The following is a 25699-nucleotide window of genomic DNA, read 5'->3' as shown; positions in this document are numbered from 1 at the left end:
CCACTACCTGTGCCAGTGGGTTATCATAAAGCAATTTCACCCAGCCGATAAACCCCGGGCCAAACCCAAACTTCGCCAACGCTGCCCAGATGTATGGCCATTCCAAGGTGTCGAACGCCATGGTAGCGTCCAAGGACGCCAAGATGGCCGGTTCTCGAATGAATGGGGCGCGAGCAAGGACGCCATGCAGTCGCCGCAGGTTCAAAGCGGTATTGCGATGGGGTATAAAACCGGATTGATCCTGATGAATCAGGTCGCCCACAACCCGGATCAGACGATTGGCCAGTACCTTGGCGAGGATTTTGGGCTCCGCGTTTAACAAAGAGATAGGCCTGTAAGAAGTACACCGATCCCGCTGCTTCCCCTCCTTATAAATAACAACAATAGTAGCAAGACGTTGGTCAGAAGGGAGGGAGCCCGCAGCCTGAGCCTCAAGGAACATGTCCCGGAGATACGGGGCGATCGCATCTGGACGCAGCTTATACAATTCGATGGGAAGTCCATTAGGACCCATGGCCTTACCCGAGGCAATGGAGCGAATGGCCAAAGCAATCTCATCTGGCGATAGGGCCGCATCCATCAATACTTTATCCTCATCAGATAGGGAAGGCAGAGTAATATCTCGAAGCAGCAGTCGAGAGTCTTCCTCCGATCGCTCTGAGACCGGAGAGTAGACCCCGTGAAAATACTCCGCAAAGCAATCCACAATGTCACCGGGATCCGTCACACGCACACCATCCACCCTCTCAATCTCCGGCACCACTCGACTCGCTCTCTCCTTCTTATCCAACCAAGCAATCAACTTCCCGGCCTTATCACCCATATCGTACAACCGCCCCTGTTGCTCCATGCTCATACTCCTAGCAGATTCAGTAACCAGCGCCTTATAGTCGGCCTGCTTAAGCTCCAGCACATGCAATCTGTCATCCGTAACACCTCGCTCCAAATCACTCTCCAACTCGGTGATCTCATTTTCTAGCCGAACAACCTCCTGCGCCTTGCATTTTTTGTTGTGGGAAATGAGAGATAGGGCCTGGCCCCGGAGCACCGTTTTAAGGCCTCCCAAAGGGAGATGGCGGAAGACACCGACCCCACGTTATCATCAAAATAGTGTTCCAAAGACTTAACCAGGTCTGCACGAATCGTGGGGTTCCGGAGGTACCAGGGGTTGATCGGGGCCACCCTCCCCTCCGCCCCCAGGGCGATATCTAGGTGTAGCAAAAGGGGGGAGTGATCAGATATACAGCGCGCCAAGTGTCGCACCTCTCCGATCATCCCCGCCTGGGCCGCAGGCACTAGCATATAGTCAAGCCTCGAAAGACTACCGTGGGCCCCGGAGTGGAAGGTGTATTGCGCTTGTCCAGGGTGTTTCAACCGCCAGCAATCTATCAGTCCTAGGGTATCCAGAAAGCCCCCCAGCCAGTTCTGGGCCCGAGGGAGGTCCCTAGGGGGGTAGCGATCCTCAACACCGGAAACCACCGCATTAAAGTCCCCCCCCAGTACCAACACCCCCCCCCGGGAGCCCAAGCAGCAGGCGCCCCAAATCAGCGTAGGTGGCCGTCTGCAGGCCTGGCGGCACGTAGACCGCGACCAGCGAAATCAATCTACCCTCCCACCTCCCCACCAGCGCAGTGTAGCGCCCTCTGTCGTCGTGGAGCACCTCATCCACCACCAGCGGGAGAGAGGTCCTGACTAAGATGCCCACTCCCCTCGAGCCAGAGGTGAAACCAGAATGGGCCAGCAGGCGATATCCGCGTCTGTTCATGGCATGAAAAGAGTTCCCTATGAGGTGCGTTTCCTGTAGGAACACAATGTCAGGCGAGATACGTTTCAGGAACTGCAGGACTACCCCCCGCTTAATCCTGTCCCCCAGCCCGTCCACATTCCAGGAAAGAAGTCTCAGTCCCCTACCCCCCATCCCTCCCAGTACAAAATATCCCCCTCCCGGGGAGCACAATCATAATAGCACAGCAAAAATTATTACCCCGCCTTGTGAAACAAACAAACAAACCCCAACCCCCCCCCCATCAACCCCAACAAAACTCCCCCCTCCCTGCACCCCTGCGTGAGCCCGAACAGCCCCCCCAACATGCAGTGTGCCTGTCGCCCCAATATGAGAAAAGACTAGAAAAAACCCCAGAAGGAGGAAAGGGCCCCAGCAAGCCCCCCACAACCTCCAAATACCACGGGGCAAAACGTTACAAACTGGAGTCCAGTGCAGCCACAGGTGCAAAACGTTACCAATACCGTCCATCACCAGGATCACAGTTCCATTCCTACTCCGTCAAACCCTCTCCGCTCTCCGCCATCCGACCCTCCCGATCCCGACTCTTGGGCAGGGCATCCAGCCACTCTACCACCGCCTCCGGCCGGTCGAAGAAGTGGGAGCGACCATCCAACTCGACCCGCAGCCTAGCCGGGAATAGCATCGCATACTTGAACTCCATGTCTCTCAAGCGCCGTTTGATGGCCGAGAACCCCATCCGTTGCTTTTGAACCGCTGGTGTAAAGTCTGGGTAAAAGATAACATTAGAGTTCTCAAATCGTAGTGGCCCAGCCACCCTCGACGCCTGCAGGATAGCGTCTCTATCCCGAAAATTAAAAAGTCGGGCGATGATAGGCCGCGGGGGGGGGCACCCACCTTGGGCGCACCCCCCGGAATCCTGTGGGCCCGTTCCACAGGACTCAGCATTCTTAAGTACGCCAAGAGATTACCAGCTCGCTGTAAGTTTCTTAGTTACTTGACGTATGTCTGAAGGCGGCTCATCAGTGAGGCTGCACACTTTTGATGAAACCAATGGGACACTTTGTAGATCTTTATCCTCTTTTGAGCGGTGTGTGGCATCTTAAGATTCTACTCCTGTTGCCAGGTGATTAAGAATGTTATCATCTGAATGTGTTGTTATGATGTGGACAGCTGCAGGGCAGTTGTAACCTGGCTTTCATCCCTGCAAGACCCTCTGATGTGGATGGGATCTATTTCTTGGAATAAACTTTTATCTTCTTTGACTTATCCTGAGTTACCTCTTCATTACAGAGTGCTTGCCCACAGAAACCAGAGCCTCATCAAGAGATGTCACTTTTTTCACTACTCCCAGTGGTTTGTTAAAGGTCCCCGAGAGCAGCCAGAATCAAAGAGTCTGAGTACCAGGGAGTCCTTCAAGGCAACTTCTTCGCTGCATTGGACAGCGGAGTAAAGTTTTCTCTCTGTCCTAATTTTCACCTTGTGATTCTTCAGGGCCATCTTTATTAGTAACCGCAGTGACCGGAGAAACAATACTTGTCCCCTTGGAACACACCGGCCTTTTCCAAATGAATAAGATGGTAGTCTCTCCAAAAACAGTCACCAACAGATAGATCAGTCCGCGTATGTTTATTTTTGTAAACAATAAGTATTTTCACTTTGTCATTGATTCAATATTTTAATGTTTATTAACGTAGTCAAGGAATACTTGGAAAGCAGTCAGTCGTTTTTAGAGTTTATAGCTCCATCTTCACGATCAGCCCAGTTGAATACTTTCATAAATCATTTTTACAGACAGAACAAAATAATACTTTTTAGTTCTTGTGTCGGAGATATCAATCATTTTGAATTAATAGAACAACATATATTTTAGTAACACACCTCGGAATTGGTTTCCTATTTGGTTAATATGAGAACATCGGTTAGTGACAGTATAGAGATTAACTCCCCACCAGTCATCCAACACTTAGTTATAGTTCCTCAAATCACCCTCAGTTGAGCCTTACAGAGCTGGCCTTCATCATTGAATTATCAGCTGCAAAAGTCAGTGTCATTAGCACAGGGATCTTTTTATTGCTGTTGATATAACTTATTCTACACATTTCTTTGCAGTTGGCGCAAACTGCAGTTTTGTACATCTCAAACTCGTCGCCAAGGTTTTAGAGCAATTTAGATGAGCACCAGTGAAATGGCACAAGGACACATTCATGTTCTGTTTTTTAGGCACAGGGGGATTAAGTGACTTGCCCGGAATCATAGTACATTTCTTACCCAAAAATACTTGGACATGACTTCTTTGAGCATCGCAAAAACAATGCCTCGTTCAACAACAGTCTTTCCTCGATTTTCATATGCAAACCACAGACCATGAAAACAAAAGATCATAGCACCTTACTACGCTCTAGGATCATATACTGGAGAAGGTGGAAGGTGACATAGAGCTGAGGAGAGGGACTGCAATCCTGGATCACGAGGGAGTTGCTCCCCAGTCCCTCAAACTTGTTAAAGTATCTGATAGCTTGGCAATCCTCACTTGAAAGAGGGAACCTCAGCACCTTCATTGTACTTAGAAACATACAAATGTTGTACCACTGTGGTAAAGACACCTTCAGTAGGCACTACAGTGGAAAACGCCTCAGAATCGCAGTGCCCCAGCAAACGTAATGCACACTCACTACATGAGGGGACCGCAGACTGAGCCAGCACCAGAATGATAACTGCTTTTGCCACAGAAGACACCACAAAGATGCCAAACTGACCCTTGTTTAGAAGTTGTATTATCGTTACTTCGTTGTTAGGAAACATTTCTTGAGGTGGCCGTTAAATACCCTTCAGCAACTTGAACGGACAAGAAAAATCAGAAATGAGACTTGGACCATATGTAACTATATTACATCTTGTCCAGTTTCAAACAAGACTTTATGTTCTTGTGCACGATTTTCATGAAAACCAGTACAATTCATTCAAAGAAGTAACTACAAGCGCTCTGGTAAATTTGAAGGAACCCAAAAAATATGTAAGAACTCTCAAATTCAACAGAGGATAGCATCACCCACAGAGTTTAATGTTATTTAAAAACTCAGTGCATTGTGCGTATGTTCCCACCATTAAAACGTTTGGGGTCATATGTGGGACCCATAAATTGATAGCACTACCTAAGTTTCACTGCAGATCATATTTTTAATGGTTCTTGGTGCTCAGGGATATATTACAATTATTGTTTCTTACTGTATCATGCTGTAAATGAGTTTTAAGCCTTCACACCTCCTGAAGTAAGCATTACGTAGTCACTTTCGCTACTCCTGGAGAGCTAGGTGACCAGGGGAACTAACTGGATAATCCAATAGGAGCTCCGTATTATGGATGGATCTGGAACACCAGTTGTAAACAACAATATTCACAGAAACCACTGACAAACCTGGGAGCTCAAGGAAAGGCTGACGGCGCATTTTCTATTCGGTAGGACAATTTGTGCTTTCCAGCCCAGATTTGCAACTCTGGTCCAGACGAACTCTTGACATTGATAGATGACCACAGTCTCCAGGCTCTTGCTTTGGAAGTGGAAGTTCAAGAAAGGCCTGAAGTTTGAAAGTTTCCTAGGTTCCTCTGACAGTTTTGTGAGGTTGAAGAGTCACACTTGTGTGTTTCAAAGCTCCAAGAACGCAAAGAAGTGGGAGCCATTTCTCATCTCTTCAATGTCCGAGGGTAGTGTTGTAAAGGAGTCCTTGGTCCTTGATGCAAGCAACGGTTCAACTGGTGCCAGAAGTGTTGGCCCTGTGACTACCCCAAGCATATTGTTGAAGTCGACTAGTATCAAAGATGCTAGAGAAACTTGCAAGAAAGAGTTTTAGCAAGGCAAATGGTCAGATGTCTGATTTTAATTGATCTATTTGTGCTTTTCAAAATTTATTTTTTATGAAAAAGTCTATGGGGTTTGCATGAGTCACCAGCGGATATGTTCTTCGTGGTCTGCAGGTCATCTAGATCCCAGAATATTTTGAACCGTTCCCTCATCTAGATGGGGCTTGAGGGGACTGTTATCTGATTGGGGATGTATTGCTTTCTTTGTCTTTTTGAATGCACGGTGCTCATGTGGATCTTAGTCTTTCAATCGACTTAGATACGACTTTCTTCACACAGACTATTCATATACAAGAAACTTCGTCAATCCTGCTCTTCGATGTAATGTTACTTTCCCAGGTATAAAATAATGATTTTTCTTTAGGGTGCTGTAGAGCAATGTTCTACTGAGAGGGAACTGTTTCATGGGCTCACCTATTGGGACAATGGTGGTTTCACACGAGAACCTATCCTTGTATAAAAGTAACAGTATTTTGGTACTAAATATTGAGCCATAACTTCGGGTTAAATACCCTAAGACGCAGTTTCAAGTATGTACCGGCTCAATCAACTTTGGACCCGATGATTCCTGGCCTAGAGATACCGCCCTCCCACAAATGCTGCAGGGCAGGGGTTAAGGCAGCAACAATGCAGACACCACCCCCCCCCCCACCCCCCCCACCCCCCCTTTAAGCACTGCGGGTAGCGGACAGTTGCTGGGCCAAGACGCACACTGACCTGCCCTAGATCAAAGCCCAACTATCCCCCCCCCCCCCCCCCCCCCCCCCCCCTCCAACACAGCCCACTGGCACCCCTGCTGCAGGTATTAAATGTCAGCGGTTGTTTCAACGAAATTGGGAAGAACTGCCTTGTAAAGTGCCTGGTAACTCTGGGTCCAAGCGGTTATTCCGCATTTGGGGGGAAACACTTGTAACTGCCAAACTCTGGTGCAAAGATACTGGCTGGTAATTTAAATGTTGTCCCCGGTATCTCCGCACCAAGGTCTAAGTAACTCTTCAAGTGAGGGCCTTAGGACTAAAAGTCAGTAGAGAGTCCACTCTGCAGATATGGACTTAGACTGGTTCTCCTGTTTCCCCTAAGTGTGCTAGTTCACGAAACTACTATGGCGCTTTTATTTTCTTAGGTTGCCACAGTAGATTCCAAACATTTTTCTCATTGTATAAGCCCACTCGCCCTCCAGAGGGCACTTGCCGCCTGACCCACTGCCCACCAGACCTAGAAAAACAGACTGTGTGCATTATGTAGATTAGTAGTGTAATGTTGCTTGCCTCGCCTTATCATTCTCCAACGTTGTTTACTTTGGTGCATATTACGAGTCACTCGCCCCTTCTTAACATATATTTGAATGCCCGGGTGAGGCCAGGGCGATCAGTTCTAACGCAACACTGGCCAGTGTCTGCACCAGCACAACGTACTTTTCTGAAGACTGCATTTTTATGAAAATATAAAGTTTACAAATTCCATCGTTTAAACACAGTTAAATACGACCATTATGGACGTTTGACGCCTTGCATATAATCTTTCCAATAAAGAAATGCCTTGACGGCCGATTAATCAAGTGTTTGAACCTGCAGCAGATTTGTCACAATTTTTGTGAAATGTTCAGGAGTGTTCAGTTATTGCCGTTTTTAACATCATCGCGTACAAATATGCAAAATAATAATGCATTTTTCAACTTCGTGTTAAATGCTACTGACCCAGTACGTTGCTGTCCTAAGGGCGATGAGTTGAGGTGGATGGATGGAATGAAGAAAATGCAGTAGTTGGGTCGTGAGGTCATGGTGTTTTGCCCTCCGAGCGTTGAGCTTTTAATAATTTGTAAGGAGACCGGTGTGACAACATATTGCTGCAATATGTTATTTGCGAAAATTATAGGGTTTCTGTGTTTTTTTTTCCCCCTGTTGAGGCCAATGTTAGCTTGCAATGTTAAAGACTTTGTTTAATTTGTGCCTGTAGTTGCAGGTGGTGGCCAGTAATACTTTATGTTTTTAAGGTCTTGCCTGCAGCACGTATTTAGCGTCGTCCATGCTCGAGCTGTGATTTAGGTACGGTTTCTTCATTTTTTGCATTCTATATATAGTGCAACTCTCCCCTCTAGTGGTCTAATCTAATTATTTATAAACGAACAGAGGGGCATATCAACAAGGGCTTTATCTCTGCTTTTTTGGCTTTAAAAGCTAAAAAAGCAGAGATAAAACTAGCGCCCTATCAACAACAGGGTGCTAACACGCAAATTTGCATGTTAGCACCCTTTTACTCTACGCTTCCCCTTGCATCTCTAATGAGATGCAAAGGGGGCGTTCCAGAGTAAAATAATAGGAGAAATGTCGCTAAGCGACATTTCTCCTATTATCAAGAATGTCGCTAACCCTGTTAGAGACAAAAAAAGCAGCGCTAACCGCTGTTAACGCTGCTTTTTTACATCTGCTAATTTTCAGACTTAGCCATGATATCCTATGGAAGGAGGATATCATGGCTAAGTTTGCCTGTCCCTATCAACAAGGTAACGTGTGATTATCGCTGGGTTTCCAGCGATAATCGCACGTTAGCCTGTTAGCGTGTAGATTTTTATCGCTATTGAGATAAGCGTTGCTAATAGCACGCTATCTCAGCGATAAAAATTCACGCTAGCCGGCGATAATTATCCTCACGCTAAGAGCGCTGAGCGATAATTTTCGCCGGTTGTTGTTGATATGCCCCATCGAGAGGCAAATAGCAGAGCTGTTTGGCTTTGTGAGTGTTTTCTATGCCATGTTGTACAGCTGCGTGGCTGCTGTGCAGCATTGTGCAGCATGTTTGAAAGTAAAAGAAACAAAAAAACATGATAAAGCAGCAGACGTTGACCGCATAATTGCACTTTTTTTCTTACTTTAAGCCATGCTGCGCAACATCTGCTTAGGTCTGGGTGGTGAACTCCGCTCTGTTTGCAGAGTTTTCCGCACTCCGCATAGCACGTGGTGTTACGTACGAGGAGCAGAGTTTTTGCCTCGCTCGCCAACGTCAAGTTGGCGTGCGCGAGCTAGGAAAATCCAACGCTAGAACTCCTCTCAGCGAGATTTCTCAGCGTGGGCGGTCGCGGATGGTCTCAACCTCGCGTTGAGAAACCATCTGTTGACATTGAGGAAACTGCTGTTCGAGTAAAAAATCTACTCGAGCAGCAGAAAGAAGCAACGCCCTCTTACCCTGCGCTTGGGGCAATTTGCGCTGATTTTTCCAGCAGCGTTTTTGGTCACTAGGCAGAACTCTAAGAACTCCACCCAGTCCTACGAGCTGCACTCCTGTACATCATGGTTAAAATAAAGCCAACAGTTCCTTCATTTAGTTTTTTGGGGGGGGGAGGACTGGGACTTTTTTTCATCATACTTCGACTCCGAGAACATAGGAAAGGTGGAGGACGTGACCAATAGGAAATCAGTCACAAAGGCAGAAGGTAAGACTGAAATAATGAGAAGCAGGTGTAAGGTGGTGGCAGAAACAGGCTTGAGATGCAACCAAATCTAGTTCGCCTTTGTATTCGGGATCTCCAGCATTTGGCAGCAGTGATGGCATGCTCATAAGAAAAAGCTGGGTACGTGCAAATTATTATTTTTTGTGTGCAAATTAATGCCTTTTTCTATGTGGAAAATTATACCCAGAAAAAGTATGCTTACATCATCATTGCCGTTCCCGCCTTTTTAAATGTGCGTTAAATAAATCTGCTTTCTAGCGTCATGGTGCATACCCCCCACTAACTCAAATCTTACTAAGATGTGTTACTGTTAACTGATTTCCTTTACATTTTTGACGGAGGCACTATCCTAAACTGTGCAGATGGAGCAGCAGAGAGAGGAGGGAACCTAGGCAACTACCATGGAGACCTTAAGTGTTTATTACCAGCCTGTAGTCGAAATCCCCAAGCCAGAGCTACCTTCCTGAGGAACTCTACCACTCCCATGACCTGCCAAGGCCGTCCCTTATTTACATTCCACGGTTCTCGGTCACCAAATGTACCACTGGTGGCAGTAAAGATATGTAAGGAACTGGAAGGCTTAGAAATGTGGGGGGGAGGGGGGGAGGGATATTTCCTGCCGGTATCGGCCTTCCAAATTACAGTCTGGCCTAGTGATTTCAAAAGCACTGATTCAGTTGTTAACCTGAGAGCGTGGGCAATATTGTTGTAATACGTTTTTTTTCATTATTATTAAATTAGCACAATTAGTTCAAACCATTGCAATAAAATGTCATCATGCGCTGTTACCACGTTAAATGCAATAACAAAGAAAACCATCAAATTTAAGTTCATATGCATATATATTGTTGTAATACATAAAGATTGTGTGTGCACGAGATGCATTAACAGTTGGGGGAGAATTCAAACAAGGCGTCCTAGCAGAAAATTTGAAAAATGTTGTCTTTAACTGCGTTGAGGCCAGATTCATTTATTTCATCTGCACAGATCAATTGTTCTAAGCAAACTAATCATGTGGGGAGGCATGGCACCGCCTGCAGGAAAAATGGCAAATTCAAAGCACATCCTGTTATGATTGTCCTATGTCCACTTAAGGACACCGTACCCGCGCTCTCTACATCACCAGCTGTCACCACTAGAATGTTGACAGTTGAGAGCTGGTGGCTGGTTCAACGGTAGCATTTGTTGCGCTCCGAATTCCTCGGAGCCTGTGTTGGTGCATAATAATAAAGAAGCTCGCTTCAACTTTCACAGTGTGCGGAGTTGTTTCTACAAAATATGGCGACGAGCACCAACACGAGAATCTACGCGTGTGAGTGAGGAAGGAGTAATAAACGAGAAAAAAAGAGGAAGAAGAAAAGACTTTAGGAAGTTCAGTCTAAAATTAAAAAAAAGGAAATTGAAAAAAGCACGCAAAAAGAAAAAGGATTGGAACATTAAATTACGTATGAAGTTAAGGAATGAAAGAAAGTATAATCCGGCAACAGCGTATGAATGAAAATGAAAAGCACTAAGCGAAGAAATTTACAAGCGTGAAATTTGTGGCGCATGAGGAGGAATATTAAAGGAAAAGGGATTAAGTCAAGATCCAGAGAAAGAAAGGAAAATGTGAAGTAATATAATGGCTTACCGTTATTTCATTTAAACTATCCCGCATGGTATTGTCAACAGTCAAGTGTAATGTAATTCGTGACGTGAGTGCCCAACCTCGAAGGCTTGAATCAGCTGTTTACGTGGCACGTTAGAGTACGTACTGACGTGGACGTTATCAGCGGCCATTTTGAAGTGGAATAAACGCAGCGTTGCAGTCTTCAGTCAAACGCATGACGATGCTACGCGACTCCACACGGAAGTGAAACAAAAGATATCGGGCGAGGAGAACCTTTACGAGTGAAAAATCGTTCGTGGAAGAAATCTGACGTGGAACATGAAATGGATGTAAAGCGGAAATAGCAGGTACTGTTTGAAACTCGACTACAAGGAATTAAATAAAAGTAATTAAACAGAGTACTGTCAAAAAAGAAATGCCTGGCAGTGACTTGTAGTAACAGGCATTTGTATAGGAGTACTCCACCACTTGTACCCTTACAATTGAAAAGACTGTGCATAAGCTGGAACTACAGAAGGAACATATAAAAAAAATGTATGAGCAAAATAAATTATCTTCACGCTCTTGTGAATGAGGAAAACACTACTTTGCCCACACGTAAAAAAATAAACTCGCAGTGAGGAATAACATTTTTAAAAGTACCATAAGTGTAACCTTGAGATAGTGTGATAAAGGTTGGAACATTAGCATTGCTTCAGGTTACCTATGGAATCTAACACCGCCACAAGCCTTCCTTCCAGGTAAGGGTGAGCCAGAAATAAAGTGAGAGGAATGGAGGGAATACTTCATGAACTATATATCCAATTTTGACGATGACTTTAAGGCAGAAAAAACCCACAAAATCTTGCTACATAGTTTGGGAGCTGGCGGTATAAAGGTATACAATAGCATTAATAAGAAGACAAGGGGTGATGGTGAGGGAGATGTATTCGCAAATTCTATTGACGACCTAAACACCTATTACAAGCCCACAGTCTGCGTGGTAGTGGATATATATAAATTATTCCACAGGAAGCAGGGCAAGGAGGAATCGATCGATAATGTGTCGGCGTTGAAAAACTTGGCCCTTAACTGCCGCTTCGGAGACTTACATGACGAGTTCATAAGGGACCAAATTGTGATGCAAGGGTCCAACAGCAACATCCAAGACAATTTGTGGGCAAAGGGTGAGTACCCTCTGCAAAACATAATTGACATTGCAAAGAAGGCTGAACTAACAGGACGTTGTGCGAAAGTGGTCATTGCTGAAAACAAAGAAAAGAGTGAAGGAGGTACTGTAAACAGGGTTTCGGACTCTAAAAAAATAATTAAAACAAACAGAAATTACAGGAACTACAAACCAGTACAAGATAGAACACAGTACAGCAACAGACGGCGCTGTTGTAGATGCGTAAGCACTAATCACATGGCTGATGACAAAAAGTGTCCAGCACGGAGTGTGAAATGCACATATTGTGGGGTAGTAGGTCCCTTTCAGAAGGTGTGTCACAGAAGGAATACCGGTTCGGTAAAAATTGTGGAAAATGAGGAAACATACAATCCGAACACATCTGAAGATTGAGATGCAAACATGTTCGTGTTAAATGTTAATCACAAATGCATCTCAAGTGTCAATGTGACGAACAAGTCACGGACAAAAAAAACAGTTTGTGAAATGACAGTCGGAGGTATTGAGATTAGTATTGTAGTGGACTCTGGTTCACCGTATACAATAGTGAACAGTGAGGTATAGAAGGAGAAATTTGCACCTCCTCTTGGAGAACAGCTGGATAAGGCTGACCTCTCTATCAAAACGTTCACTGGAGACCCAATAGAGGTATGTGGATTCAGAAAAATGAACTCTGCCTTCAAAGGAAGGGAGTCGGTCTGCAAACTCTATGTATCCGCAGTGGGACCCTCCGTGTTGGGGTGGATAGATCAAGGGGATCTGGGAATTAAGCTTGACCCCAGCAGGTCAGACCCAGTCCTAGTTGTGCATGACCGTGAGAATTACAGCAAGACCTTGTTAGATCAATTTCCCAGTGTCTTCAATGGGGAAATTGGTGCACTTAAGGGGTATAAGCACAAAATACAAGTCAAGAAGGATGCCATCCCAACAGTGCATAAAGTACGCAACTTGCCATTCTCAATAAAGGAAGAAGTAAAGACACAACTTGACAAGCTTCTTGAGGATGGAATTATAGAACAAGTAGAAGCTTCTGAGTGGGTGGCACCATTGGTTGTGGCTTAACGGCCTAATGGCAGCTTGAGGCTGTGCATCGACTTCCGCGATCTCAATCAAAACATAGTGGTTAAGCAATACCCACTATCAAAGATCAACGAAATGCTGGCGAAAACAAAGAGTGTGAAGTGGTTTTCGACAATAGACTCAGCGTATCACCAGGTCCCTTTGCATTGTAAGAGCAAGAGACTTACCACGTTCATAACGCCTTTTGGATGTTACCAGTTTAATAGGGTGCTCTTTGGTTTGGCCTCTGCGGCAGCGATGTTACAGAGGCTAATGCAAAATATCTTTGCGGAAGTTCCGGATTTATTGATGTTCCAGGACGACGTCCTCGTCATGGGAAAGTCTTGGCAAGACCACGACGATAAGGTAAACCAGGTTCTGGGCATACTTGCGAAAAAAGGTTTGACAGCAGAATACAAGAAGTGTAAGTTTGCTTGCCGCAAAGTTAATTATCTGGGACACGAAATAACAGGTGAAGGAATCCGTCCAAAGAAAGAACTATTGGAAGCCATCAAAGAAGCCCCTGTGCCCAAGAATAAAGAGGAGTTACGATCCTTCTTGGGATGGTAGAATTTTATGCAAAATTCATAAAGAGTTTCTCTCACAAAACTTTTCCCCTTAGACAATTGTTAAAATTGAAGAACAAATTCATATGGGATGATGAGTGTCAGAACACTTTCAATTCCTTAAAGCAGGAAATGTGCTTAATGGTACCATTACAAGGTTTTGACCCCTCTCTTGACAACATTATTACGACTGATGCAAGTTGTAGAGGACTAGGAGCTGTTCTAACTCAAAGGGCCACCAGAGGCAATGAGTGTAGCATAGCCTTTGCCTCACGCTTCTTGACTCCGAATGAGGAAAAGTTCTCAGTCATTCAGCGTGAGGCACTGGCATGCGTTTGTGGCCTTGAACACTTCAGGCAGTTTGTCTGGGGTGGCAAGGTTACGCTAGGCAGTGACCATAAGCCACTGACAAAAGTTTTTACCACTAAGGGATTGTACGCAGCATCACCTAGGCTTGCACGGTTATCAATGCGATTGTTTGATTACAATTATGTTGTAGAGTATGTCCCAGGGGTAAAGAATGTTGTTGCAGATTTTTTGAGCCGTATGCCCATACCTGAAAGTGATGAACTATGCATTGCTAGCGTGAAGGAAGAATTGGATGGAATCTCACTAGAAGAATGGATCTCCGAGCAAAACAATGATAAGACTTTGTGTGAAGTAATTGAGAGGGTGGCAAAAGGCTGGGTTTCCAAGACAACCTTGCCTGAAAGACTAAGACATTTCTGGGAGGTGAAACATGAACTGTCCAAGGAAAAGGATTTACTGTTGGGTGGGGGGGGAGGGGAGGGGGGGGGGGAGGGAAGAGTTGTTCCACCTTACACGTTAATAAGGAAGATAATAGAGATCTGCCACAAAAGGCATCTAGGCACTGCAGAAACTAAGAATAGAGTGAAGAACAGTTACTGGTGGCCAGGAGTGAGTATAGCAGTTGAGAGAGCAGTCAGGGACAATACCTTATGTCTAAATTCAGACAAATCACAGGTGACTTTTAGACCCCCGTTACAGCCTATTCCCTGCCCATCCATGCCATGGGAGAGGGTAGGAGTGGACATTATGGGACCCATAACGGAAAATGGTGAACAGGTATATGTAATTGTCCTTATTGACCATTTCTCAAAATTGCCCGAGGTTAAGTTACCCAACCCGATTCCTTGAATGTGGTAAAATTTATTGACGAAGTCTTCACACGTGAGGGACTGCCCAAAACCATTATCAGTGATAATGGGCCCCAATTCACATCTGACACTTTCAAAAACTACACCCAGAGGAACGTAATCTGTCATAAAACCACCTCTGTATATCACCCCAGAGGTTCAACAGAGTCATCAAGGGCATTGTACAACTGGCTAACAGCAGTAGACTGGATTGGAAACAGGAAATACTTAAAAACGTCTGGGCCTACCGCATCACACCTTGTGTCACTACCGGACACAGCCCATTCGAGCTGATGCGAGGTAGAATCCCATTGTGCAAGGACAATGTAGGTTGGACCAAACCAGCAAAGAGGGTCAATTGGTCAACAGAACACGTTAAGGGAGAAATGAAAGTAGCACAAGATATCTGCAAGGAAAGGTATGATTTGAAACATGGGTGCAATCCCGTCAAGCTTGAAATTGGGGACACGGTCAAAGTTAAAAGAAGCGGTCACGTTAGCAAAGGCAATGATAGATTCACACAGCCCCTTTCTATACGCAAAGTGTACTGCAATTCAGCATTGCTCAGTGATGGTAAAGTGTGGCATTTCTCTGCCCTTTCACGGTGCAGGAACACCCCTGTTGAGCATGACATTGATACTCAGACACACACCCATACCTATGGCAGTACGTTCACTGGATTGTCAGATGAGGAAATGGACTGCGAACCTCAAACCCATAACACGGCTGAGCATCCCGCTCCAGAGCTGATCAATTCACCTCCAATCCACAGTGGGCCGTGTTCCACCAGTGCGGGTAGAACGAGTAGAGTGTTACCTCCCACACCTGCACTCAACACTGTCCCCACCCATGTCACCAGCAGGGTGGGAAGGAGTTATTACCACCCGTTAAATTGTCAGATTATGTTCGTGAGTAACTCATTGTTATTCTTCACCAAATGTATCCTTGTTACTAGTTATGCTTCACTGTTGCCTTCCTCCCTACTCTTCTTCTCTTTTCATCTTTTGTTTTTCTTCTCTAACTCCCCATATCCCTCTTTATCTCTTTCTCCTCCTCTCTCTCTCTCTTTCCTTAGAGGGGAAGATGTGTTATGATTGTCCTATGTCCACTCCCTACGTCACCAGCTGTCACCACTGGAATGTTGACAGTTGACAGCTGGTGGCCGGGTAAACGGTAGCATTTGTTGCGCTCCGAATTCCTCGGAGCCTGTGTTGGTGCATAATAATAAAGAATCTCGCTTCAACTTTCACAGTGTGCGGAGTTGTTTCTACACATCTCCACTCATCTACAAACCGGGGTGCAGTTAACAACAGCGACTCAACAGCGTCCCCTAAATAAGACTGGTGTGCCCAGAACACCTTTAAATCAACTAGCTGCACTACTACAAAGCAGAGCAGAATTACGGGGTTACACTTCGGTTCCAGCTATGTGGGAGTTTCTGATGTATGCCCTCCGAAATGGAAATATTCATAAGCCCCTATGCAGGTGCTCTGATTAAATTGAATATCTGACCCATCACAATATGAATTTAATGTTTGTGAATATGGGTTGTCCCATATGGGCTGTAGATGGAACATTAGTTAAGAGCTGAAACCCTAGAAGATCTTCAATTAAATGAATCCATTTGTAATCAGACACCATCGGATAATGCACGGACCTTGCTTATTTTCCATTTCAGGCTACAACCATTTTTATAAGTATTGTGCATTAAGTAAACTACCCTGTTAGGTTTAATCTTACCTGTATTTATAACAATAAGATATATTTATTTTTTGCATTTACATTTCTGGATATGGTCGAACATATATACAAATGGGATTGGTCCCTGTATGTACATATGAGAGTGAATCTCAGCCTAGTGGCAGTATTTTTTCAATGTCTATACGCTAAGTGTTTCCTTTGTCTATACAGAGGGTGTCACACGATAGGTTTAAAAGAATCACGTTCTGATCATGTAAATCATGTGATCAAGACCGCTGTGTCGGTCGAAACGCGTCAAGAACCGAATGAAGTTTGTGAGAGAATAAACTGAGCAACTAATTTTGCACCAGCATACCTGTGTCCGTGTCTTGCTGTAGCGCCGGCTGGTGCTACGAAAGGAGGATTTGATATATATATTTTTAACCCAGAGAGACTGTGAAGCCTCTTCATGGGTAAGAAGTACTACACCCATGATGCAAGGAATACAGTCCTGCCGGACTAAAATAAAAATGAATATGCTCTTGAGTGGAAATAAATGTATTGAATCTTCACTGCCAGCTGGTGTCCTGATCGTTTAAGACGCATTGATGCATCATGTCTGACCTAAACACATTGAGGTTCGCTTTGATTGAATTTATTTCAAATCTTACCATGCAGCAGATTGCTTCTACACTAGATACAGCGCTGCCTTCAATTTTCCAGAATTCTGCTTTATGTAGATCCTTTGGGAAATCACTCTGTCACAGCTCCCCTGTGTATGGCAGACACTGGATAATTTTGTTTGTGCGACTGTAATTTTGAGGTCACAGGGCGAGGAGAGCGATAGGGAGTGCATCTGTGAGTCTGTACAGATAAGGTGGGATGTAGTTCTGTTTTATGGTGGAACAAGGGACCATTGATAGTGGTGCGCGATCTAATTTGAGCCATTTGATCCTCTTCATATGGCACCTTGCTGGCATCTGTCTTTCCACACCCATGCATCACGGTTTGGAAGGTTGGCTGAAATTTCTGATGAGATTAGGAAATGTTACATTTTGAGCCAAGAGTAGCATTGATTTGCCCAGTGAAGATGGCGAGGGGCCCAGGTAGTGTAATTGGAAAATATGCAGCAGCAACTGCAGGATTTCTTAAAGGAATCAAAAAAAAGTTCTGTATGTAGCCATACTGCTAAACGTTTTACCTACTGGTGTAGCAGGTTCTAAAAATGTTAAAGAAGTCTCGAACTAATCAATATTTAGCTGGATGAGCCAAAGAGAATGTGCGCGGACCTTTGGATTTTAATAACCTGAGTACAATGAAGGTCTCTGCAATTTTGAGACTAATTTTCTAATCCTGGAAGAGGTGTTGAGTACATGAATAATGGCAAACGGATCTTAGCGCTGTGATGCAGGATGGATGAAGTTTCTTGCTAGGGCAAAATTCACCACAGGTTTCATAAAAAAACTGAATATGATTGATAAAAGCCTTTGCCTCTCAACTCTTTCTAGTTAATTATCAATTGTACATTTTTGAGGGCAGCACAAAGCAACTTGGGCAGTTTTATTTTCTTGCAGCTGCTTACCAGCCTCAAAAACGTCATTGCTCTTATTCCTTTAAAAATAGTTATTTTCCGAGTGGTTTGAGCCACATTACATGTGAAAAGTGAACACGTCAAATTTTAATAGAAAACTGCTTTTTTTTGCACTGGGGCCTTTAGAGCGCCCGCCAAAAGGCAATAAATGTGCCACAGTTGTACTATCGCACATGTGTTGCATTTGTATGATATGGAATAATTCAGCATTGCCTCATTACAAAGATGTGGTAATGCCGCATTGCACACAGACATATTACGCAGCGAAAGTTATCTTCAAATAAAGGCTGGTGCGGACTGCTCCACACATGCAACCTAAAAATTAGGGGTGAGTGTGACTACCACAATTATTCCATATTTATGTGCAGAAAATGCACAGCCCAACCATGGGAACCTAGAAAGGGTATTATAGATATTTTATACCATGGCATTATGCTTAATTGGTGCCTGCAGTTTAAGGTGGTGAGCTTCAGCACTTCTATTTTGGGACCTGGTCCTCATTGCAGAGAGTGCCGGGACAAGGGTTGTTGGGCACATAGGGGCATGAGCACTTATTTTCTATGCCCCTGTGGCACTGTTTTATAACAGAAAGGGCCTCATATGCTTTTACGGCCCCTTCAATAATGCTGATAGTCCCGGTGAACATGTAATACAGCACTATCTTAAGAGGGTGTTTCTTCATCTGCATGGGGGCATGGCCTTTGCCATGGCGTATTATAGATGGGGGTTGCACTGGCTGTGTGCCACAAAAAGGTTGTGCATAGTCAGTGCTTCCCTAGAGGGCATTCCTCTAGGAGGAGTACAGGTGGGCCCATGAACCACCAGACATCTGCCTGCAGTTGGGTGCAGTCACTCACTGTATCTGCCTGCAGAAAGACATTTGTCTCCCTTGCACGTGGAGGGCGGACTGCTTTAATAAGCTGATGTGCCCTTCACTTAATTTTTGTGGCATCGAATATGATACCGGGCAATGCATTTTTGTCCCATAAGCAACTGGATAAAACGCCTAGGTTGTGTATCATATTAAATGTCACAAGAATTAAATAAAGATTCCCCCCCCCCCCCTAAATTGTTCCTGTGACTGTTGGATTTCTTAACTAAATCATAATGGATACATTTGGACTTGCTATTTTTGAACTTGAATTGTGAAGCCTATCCGCATCTTGAATTTAACCAAGGATCAGTACTTTGCCTGGTGTGCCTCTCTCATAGCGTATAGAAAATGTTTTTTATTTTTATCTGGGGTGTTGAAACAGATAACCAGGAGGGAAGGGCACCTGGAAATTGGAATGACATTGAGTACGGCAGTGCATATCACAACATGTCTATTGAGTACATTTATTCTGTCCATCACTTAATGCATGGCCACTGGGGCTGCATGGGTTCACAGCTGCCCTGGAGCAGCGGATTAGAAGTATTAGGGTGCAGTGACCCTGTCTGTGCCAAGCACATCTACTTAAAGGTGCTTCGCTGCACAAAACGGGCAGGGGACCCTTAATGTAATACAGCCCAAATACTTTCTTTAGCATTGGATTTTGAGCCAGCGCAATAGAGGCAATGGCAGTAAAGCAAGAAGAAAGAAAGAAGCGAAATACAGGAAGTGTGATAAAGTAGGCATGAAAAAGTACCTGAAATAATAAGATAAGAGGCAAGAAATATTGGGTGGTGGAAAAAGAGGTACGAGGTGGAATCCGTATTGAGCAGCTTTCATAGTTAGCTGCCTGGTCATTTGGCAGTGCCAGTGGGGGGGCTCTGAAGAATAGCTTTGGCCCCCTGCCATTTAAAAAAAACAAATTAAGCTCTAGTTTTCGTGTACATAGCTAAATGGTCCGCGTTCAATAACTTATAAGCATCAGTTTGCCAGTACAAGTACTTTAAATGCAGTGTTGAAGCGGTCTGAAGGCTGCATCTGTTATGACTGCCATTTCAAGTCACCTTTATGAGATTTCTGAAATGGTTGATCACTGGTATAGCTAGGTTAAAAAAAAAAAGCTCTGTCTATCGTCTGTCAGTGATCCGGCCAGAATACTGTGTATTTAATGAGAATTTGTCAATTTGCTCAGTATTATTAGCAGGCATTATTTTTGTTTTTTTTCTTCCGCAGGGGCAGAATGTGGACGTTTGGGTGTGTATGTAAATAAATGTATATAAAGAATTTCCTTCTTAAGTAAAAGAAAGAAAGCAGCACTCCAGGCACATATGATAGCACACTTTAAGCAAAGGGGATACCTGGACAATCCTTTGAAGGCAGCTTCTACAAGGGCACAGAAAAGGGAGACAGCCCTCTTCACAGGGAAGGTTTCAAAGAAAGGGAATTATATACATGAATTCATCACTAATTACGACAGAACACCAGAAAGCCAGACATGCCCTACACAAACACTGGCATCTAATCGGACAGGATCCATTTATAGGACAGATGGCGATCAGTCGCCCCCAGATCACATATTGAAAGCCAAAACCACTGGGAGATTACCTAGTAAGGAGTACCTTTGATTCGAAAACAGAAACTAAACAGTGGCTTATTGCGAGAGAGGGTTTCAGTAAGTTCTTAAAGTGTAAAGCATGCCAGTATGGGGTAAAATGACTCGCATCAAGACACTATTTAACAAGATAATCAAAATAAGAGGAGGATTGCAAGAGCAATTTTGTTGTTTATGTACTTAAGTGCCCATGTCTGTGGACTTACATAGGCAGTACAACTTTATCGGTCCATAAACACAAACTTCAACATATACGAGCAGTAAATAATAATGACTGCAGTTATCCGGTGGGAGACATTCTGAGAAATTTCATGCAGGTGACCAGATATGGTTGTCTAGCAGAGATCCCCAGAAATAAGAGGGGGAGAGTATTTAGTAAGTTAGAAATGTAATACATTCTTGAGCTAGACAGCATGGAGCTGTATTGTCTCAATGTAAACAGAGAGATGCATACATGCCTATATTAGATGCCTGCAACCTGTTAGCACTCTTCTCTAGTGCCACACCTATACAGATCTGAATTTATGATTGATGAGGAGTTGAGTAAAAATGCATTGTTTTCCTCTTCTTATATCATTTTTACCATAGGGTTTTTATTATTTTTTAATTGTGCCAAATGTTGTGGGTAATGCTTAAGGGCATTAGAAACTAAGATTATTCAGTTCAAGAGCCCACTGAGGCGGCATTACAATGTTTTTTGGTGTGATAGAAGCCCTGCATCTGTTAGATACACCCATTGGTTGGGGTTCTGAAGTGGATAACTGTGAAAGTACTAGACCCAATAGGGTTTCATGCAATATTTACAGACAAATCTGCCACTTAGATTGCTCGTTCTTTGAAGTGGTATTAGTAATAAGTTGAAGCATGAATTTTTGTGCTGTATATGAATTATAACACTGCATACTACCATGAGGTTCCCAATGCGATTGATTCTTAAGATGGTGTTAAGATGTATGGGAAATTATTGCAATTAAATTTCCTTAAGACAGTACTACATTATAAAATAGTGAATGCGATGTAGACCATTAGTTTCCCTGTAAGTAAATAGATTGAATGGGGTTTCCCACAATATCTATAGTCATTCTGTCCTCCTTGTTGGAGCGCTCCTGTTGGAGTTTTATGTAATACGATAACATGAATATCTTAGTGGATGCACTTAATATAGGCTGAGGAATCATGTGCCCTGTATTATAATTAAATGTTACGATGGCACAAGTATGGAAAATCACTCTATATATGAGCACTGTGAAACACATTAGGCACTGATTTGCTATAAGATAGCGACATTATAGAGATATGAAACGGTTATCCTTGTCCATTTTGTATGACTAATGATCATGTGATGTTATAAATTGAAGCGTTAAGATGGCATGCTGTGTCGTGAACAAGGTTGAATACAAGCATCCGAAACGCGCCGACTTTGACTCGTGTTTCCATATAAATATTTTTGGGGATCTTAATGCCAAGAGTCCCGTTTCTTTCTTTTACTCAAGAATCTTGGGAGAGGGTGAAGATCAACTGAGCATAGGTGATTACTGTGAACCCATGCTTTTCAATCATTTTAGCCAGGGAGATCATGTATATATTAAATAAGATTGGACTCAAGGAGGAACCTCCGTTTCATTGAATTAAAAAAAGTTATTGAAAAAAGTCATTTACTTCAGAGTTAGATATCCGACATACGCATCGGAGTACATAACTGGAAAAAAAAGTATTTAAAAAATCTTTAGCTGAAATCTGGTTTGTTCTTTTTCCTTGTTTTGACCTATTAAACGGAGACGTACTTGCTCTAAATGAGCTACGGTGTACCCTTGTAGCACTGTCGTGTGACCACGAGTGTGTCCTAGACCTTGCTCTTGTTTTATTCATATAATAATATTTTTATTTCTTAATCCAAGATGTGCGCGGACGGCCCAAGATGGGTTGTAGGCGATATGCTGTGTTACTCACCTGTCAAGTTACTCCATGAATCATAAGCTTGGCTTTCTATCCTTTGCTCGCCAAATCGCTAGCCCAAACGGTTGTAGGCAATAACGCACTGTATTTTTTGTCATGTGTTCTGCCAACAAAAATGGATTTAATTCTAAAAAATCTTTAGTTGGTCTGACATGAATATTTCTTTCATCACTAACTAAAGCCATAGTACAACTGTTCAAATACATCTTTTGGCTTAACTCCACTGTATTGCTTTTGTATTATTTGAATCAAATTACACTCTTCAGAAATTGTTTGAAGCAGAAAGCTGGTTTGTCAGTCCAGGTTGTACCTTAAAGATAATTGCCAGTAACATCTATCTTATAAAAGTATATTAGCAGCCGTTGGTCTGTCTAGAAAATAATGAAATTTATTAGTGTGCTATCGAGTGCCCTGTATGTATTAATGTTTTATTGAAGCTACTCATTCTAATAGTTTCTTTTTCCCTTCTCTTAGGACGGGAGCAGTTTCATGGCCTGGGCTCCATGTACTGCAGAGGAGCAGCTGCTGTCATCCTTGTGTACGATGTATGTAACCTGCAAAGCCTTGTTGAGCTTGAAGACCGGTTCTTGGCATTAACCGATACTGCCAGCGCAGACTGCATCTTTGCTATCGTTGGAAATAAGGTTGACCTGACAGAAGAAATAGCTTTGGGTCAAGAGACGGAGGAGCAAAAGCTTGCTAGCTTTTCATCCTCAAACAAAGTCCGCCGACAGGTGTGCAAGAGCGATGCCATTGATCTGTACAAACGAATACTCAAGTACAAGATGTTGGAAGAAAAGGCTGCCCCGCCTGCAGAAACAATGTGCTTTGAGACCAGCGCGAAAACTGGATACAACGTGGATTTTTTGTTTGAAAGCATGTTTGACACAGTACTCCCTTACATTAAGAATAAAAAGTCCAAAGGATCTGTTGGAACGGTAGATCTGGCAGACTACAAGACTAGCAAGGGGAAACATTCAAGCTGCTGTTCATAAGCTTTGGCAGTATTTGAGGGAGATAAAAGATACTTCTGTAAAATCAATGTGAAAATTGAAGAGGCGAGTGGATCCTTTGTGTGGATCCCATCATCCACCTGGAAAAATTTCTATACAATGAGATACAAAAGAAATATGAACATAAATGTTTGATTCATGATTTAAATCCTTTGGGTTTAAAGAAAAAAAAAAGAGTGCTTGCAATGTTGGTAACCATACGGTGCTACGGTTTGCATAGTTAAGCATTGTGAAAATCATTTTCAGTTGCTTCAAATCAGTTGAACTGATTTAGGTATGCTGGCCTGATTTCAGACTCTGCAATTAGACTTGTAATTGTGTTAGCTTCATTGATGCTGAACTTGCAAATCATAACATGGTACTTGCACATACATTTATTATAAAGTTAATTTAAAGTTCTTTCTAAAGATGGTTTAAATCCTTTGAAATCCTACAATCTACTGCACCGTTCTGTACATATGTTATTAAAGCTCTGAACTTACTGGGAGTAGGAGCTTTCATTAAGTACATTTCATCAGAGAGGTTTTGTCACAGAAGTACCTTATTTTGACTCTGTATTGCAGATCAGCTGAGGTTAAAACATATGCTATTGCAATGAAATGCATATTCTCCATCACGTTTAATTGCTGCTGAATGGTTTTGCCATGAATACATTCATTATTGTTTGAAGGTGCCTTTCACCCGAGATTTATAATTCACTTGTGCCATAAAATGTTGAAGAGAAATTTAGATGATAGTTACTCACTGCTCTGGTCTCCCCGTCTCCCTAATATCTCGTTTTCAGCTTCTTTTTCGTATTGAACATATTGCCATTTAGGCCCTGATTTTGATGTCGATTGAAAAGACTCCGACCTGCGGTCGGAGCCTTTCTGACCGACTTCTTCAGTTTCAATTCCAACCACCATATTACGAATACGGCGGTCAAAATTTAAACTTGCCGGTCATTCTAGCTGTCTGCCGACAGGCTCAAGGAGCCCTTCGGCCAGTTGGAACTGGTACATTATCTCTTAAGGATGTCATTTCTGCCGTCGAGATTACGATTTCTGTTTCCCCCAAGCTTTTCATGTCAGGCTTTCCAATGTGAAAAGCCTGTCTGAAAGCGACTTTGGGGGGCCCCTAGCAGGACCCACTTGCCTCAGTGGCTTCCGGTTGGCACCTGGGGGGGGCGGGCACCTAATTAGGTGCCCCCCTGTTGATCCCTGCACTTTGTGAATGGCACCGAGAGGGATTAAAAAAACCTCAAATTTCTCTATTCGAGCTTGTGCTGTGGCCAGTTTCTTACAGCAGCACAAGCTCTCATTGAGAAATGGAAGCTTGCGACTGCACCATGTGCCGCCGCATCGTAATTGCAGAGTCTGGTCCGCCGACCTACGGTCGATCGGATCTGCATCCACAGCAATGTCGTCGGAGGCAACTCCCTTAGGCACTTAGCTTTTTCAGCCCAACAAAAACATATAAGTGGCGCGCATAAAAAAGATTAGGTATATTTTGTTTTAGGGCAAAAACACTGAAAAAGTGAAAAATAATTAATGAAGCCAAAAAGGTGGAAGTGATCAAAGATACAGAGATATTAGAAACTTGCATAGAGCTGTAGAGGGGGTGGTATGACCTGCTTAGCTCACTGTTTTGAATATTGTATCCTTTTCTACCTGGCAGGCCTCATCTTGACTTCCTAAGTTGGCTGCCTTTTAAGAAAAAAATACTGTTTTGCTAGCTGCTTTTTGGAACTCCTCTGCAAATAAATATGTGATCTAGTCACCTCTGTTATTTACGGTAGGTGATGTTTTCAGCACTCTGCTGTGTATGCACTTTCTTATATTGCAATACCATGCACAGAGGAAAAGGATATTGTATGAGGAAAAGGGTCAGTTTTCTTCTTGTCCTTAATTTTAGTGTTTGCAAAATACTAACTCTGGCCAAAGTGAACAGCTGCCATGTAGGAAACTGGCTGTGTATTTGCTATACCACAGTAAGGTATAGTGTGCACAGAGTCCAGGGGATCCACAGAGGTATAGAAGAGGCTAAATTAGATAATCACTAACAGCTCTTTGTGGTAGTGTGGTCGAGCAGTTAGGCTTATCAGGAGGGTGTGTTAAGCATTAATGGTGTTCACTCAATCAAGGTTGATGGCACACACTCAGAGAGAATCCAGACCAATTAGGCAAGTATAAAAAAAAGGTATACATGTTTTTATTTCTAGAACCAAGCAGGACTTGGCATGGGTAAGTGAAATATACTCTCAAATGCAAGACTTTACAAGGAAATGCAGTTGTGGTTGAAATTGCAACAGTTAACGTTTTTTATTTGCTTTTAAAAGTTTAAATTACAGAAAGATTACTTTGGAATACTTTTAGATTACTTTTG

At 43.4% G+C, this 25699-nt stretch overlaps 1 protein-coding gene across 1 annotated transcript in view; it reads left to right on the top strand.

Moving 5' to 3' along the window:
• The window catches only part of RAB20 (RAB20, member RAS oncogene family), a 132002-nt gene extending 108185 nt beyond the window's left edge, over nt 1-23817 (top strand). Inside the window, exon 2 of the mRNA XM_085622172.1 lies at nt 22797-23817. Within this exon, the coding sequence (XP_085478298.1) occupies nt 22797-23317 (521 nt within the window). The 3' untranslated portion in view covers nt 23318-23817. The remainder of the gene's footprint in view (nt 1-22796) is intronic.
• Nucleotides 23818-25699: the final 1882 nt, after the last annotated feature.

The sequence above is a fragment of the Triturus cristatus genome, chromosome 8 (genome assembly GCF_964204655.1).
Source record: "Triturus cristatus chromosome 8, aTriCri1.1, whole genome shotgun sequence".
In the NCBI taxonomy this organism is placed as follows: domain Eukaryota; kingdom Metazoa; phylum Chordata; class Amphibia; order Caudata; family Salamandridae; genus Triturus; species Triturus cristatus.
This window is presented reverse-complemented; position numbering and strand designations above follow the sequence as displayed.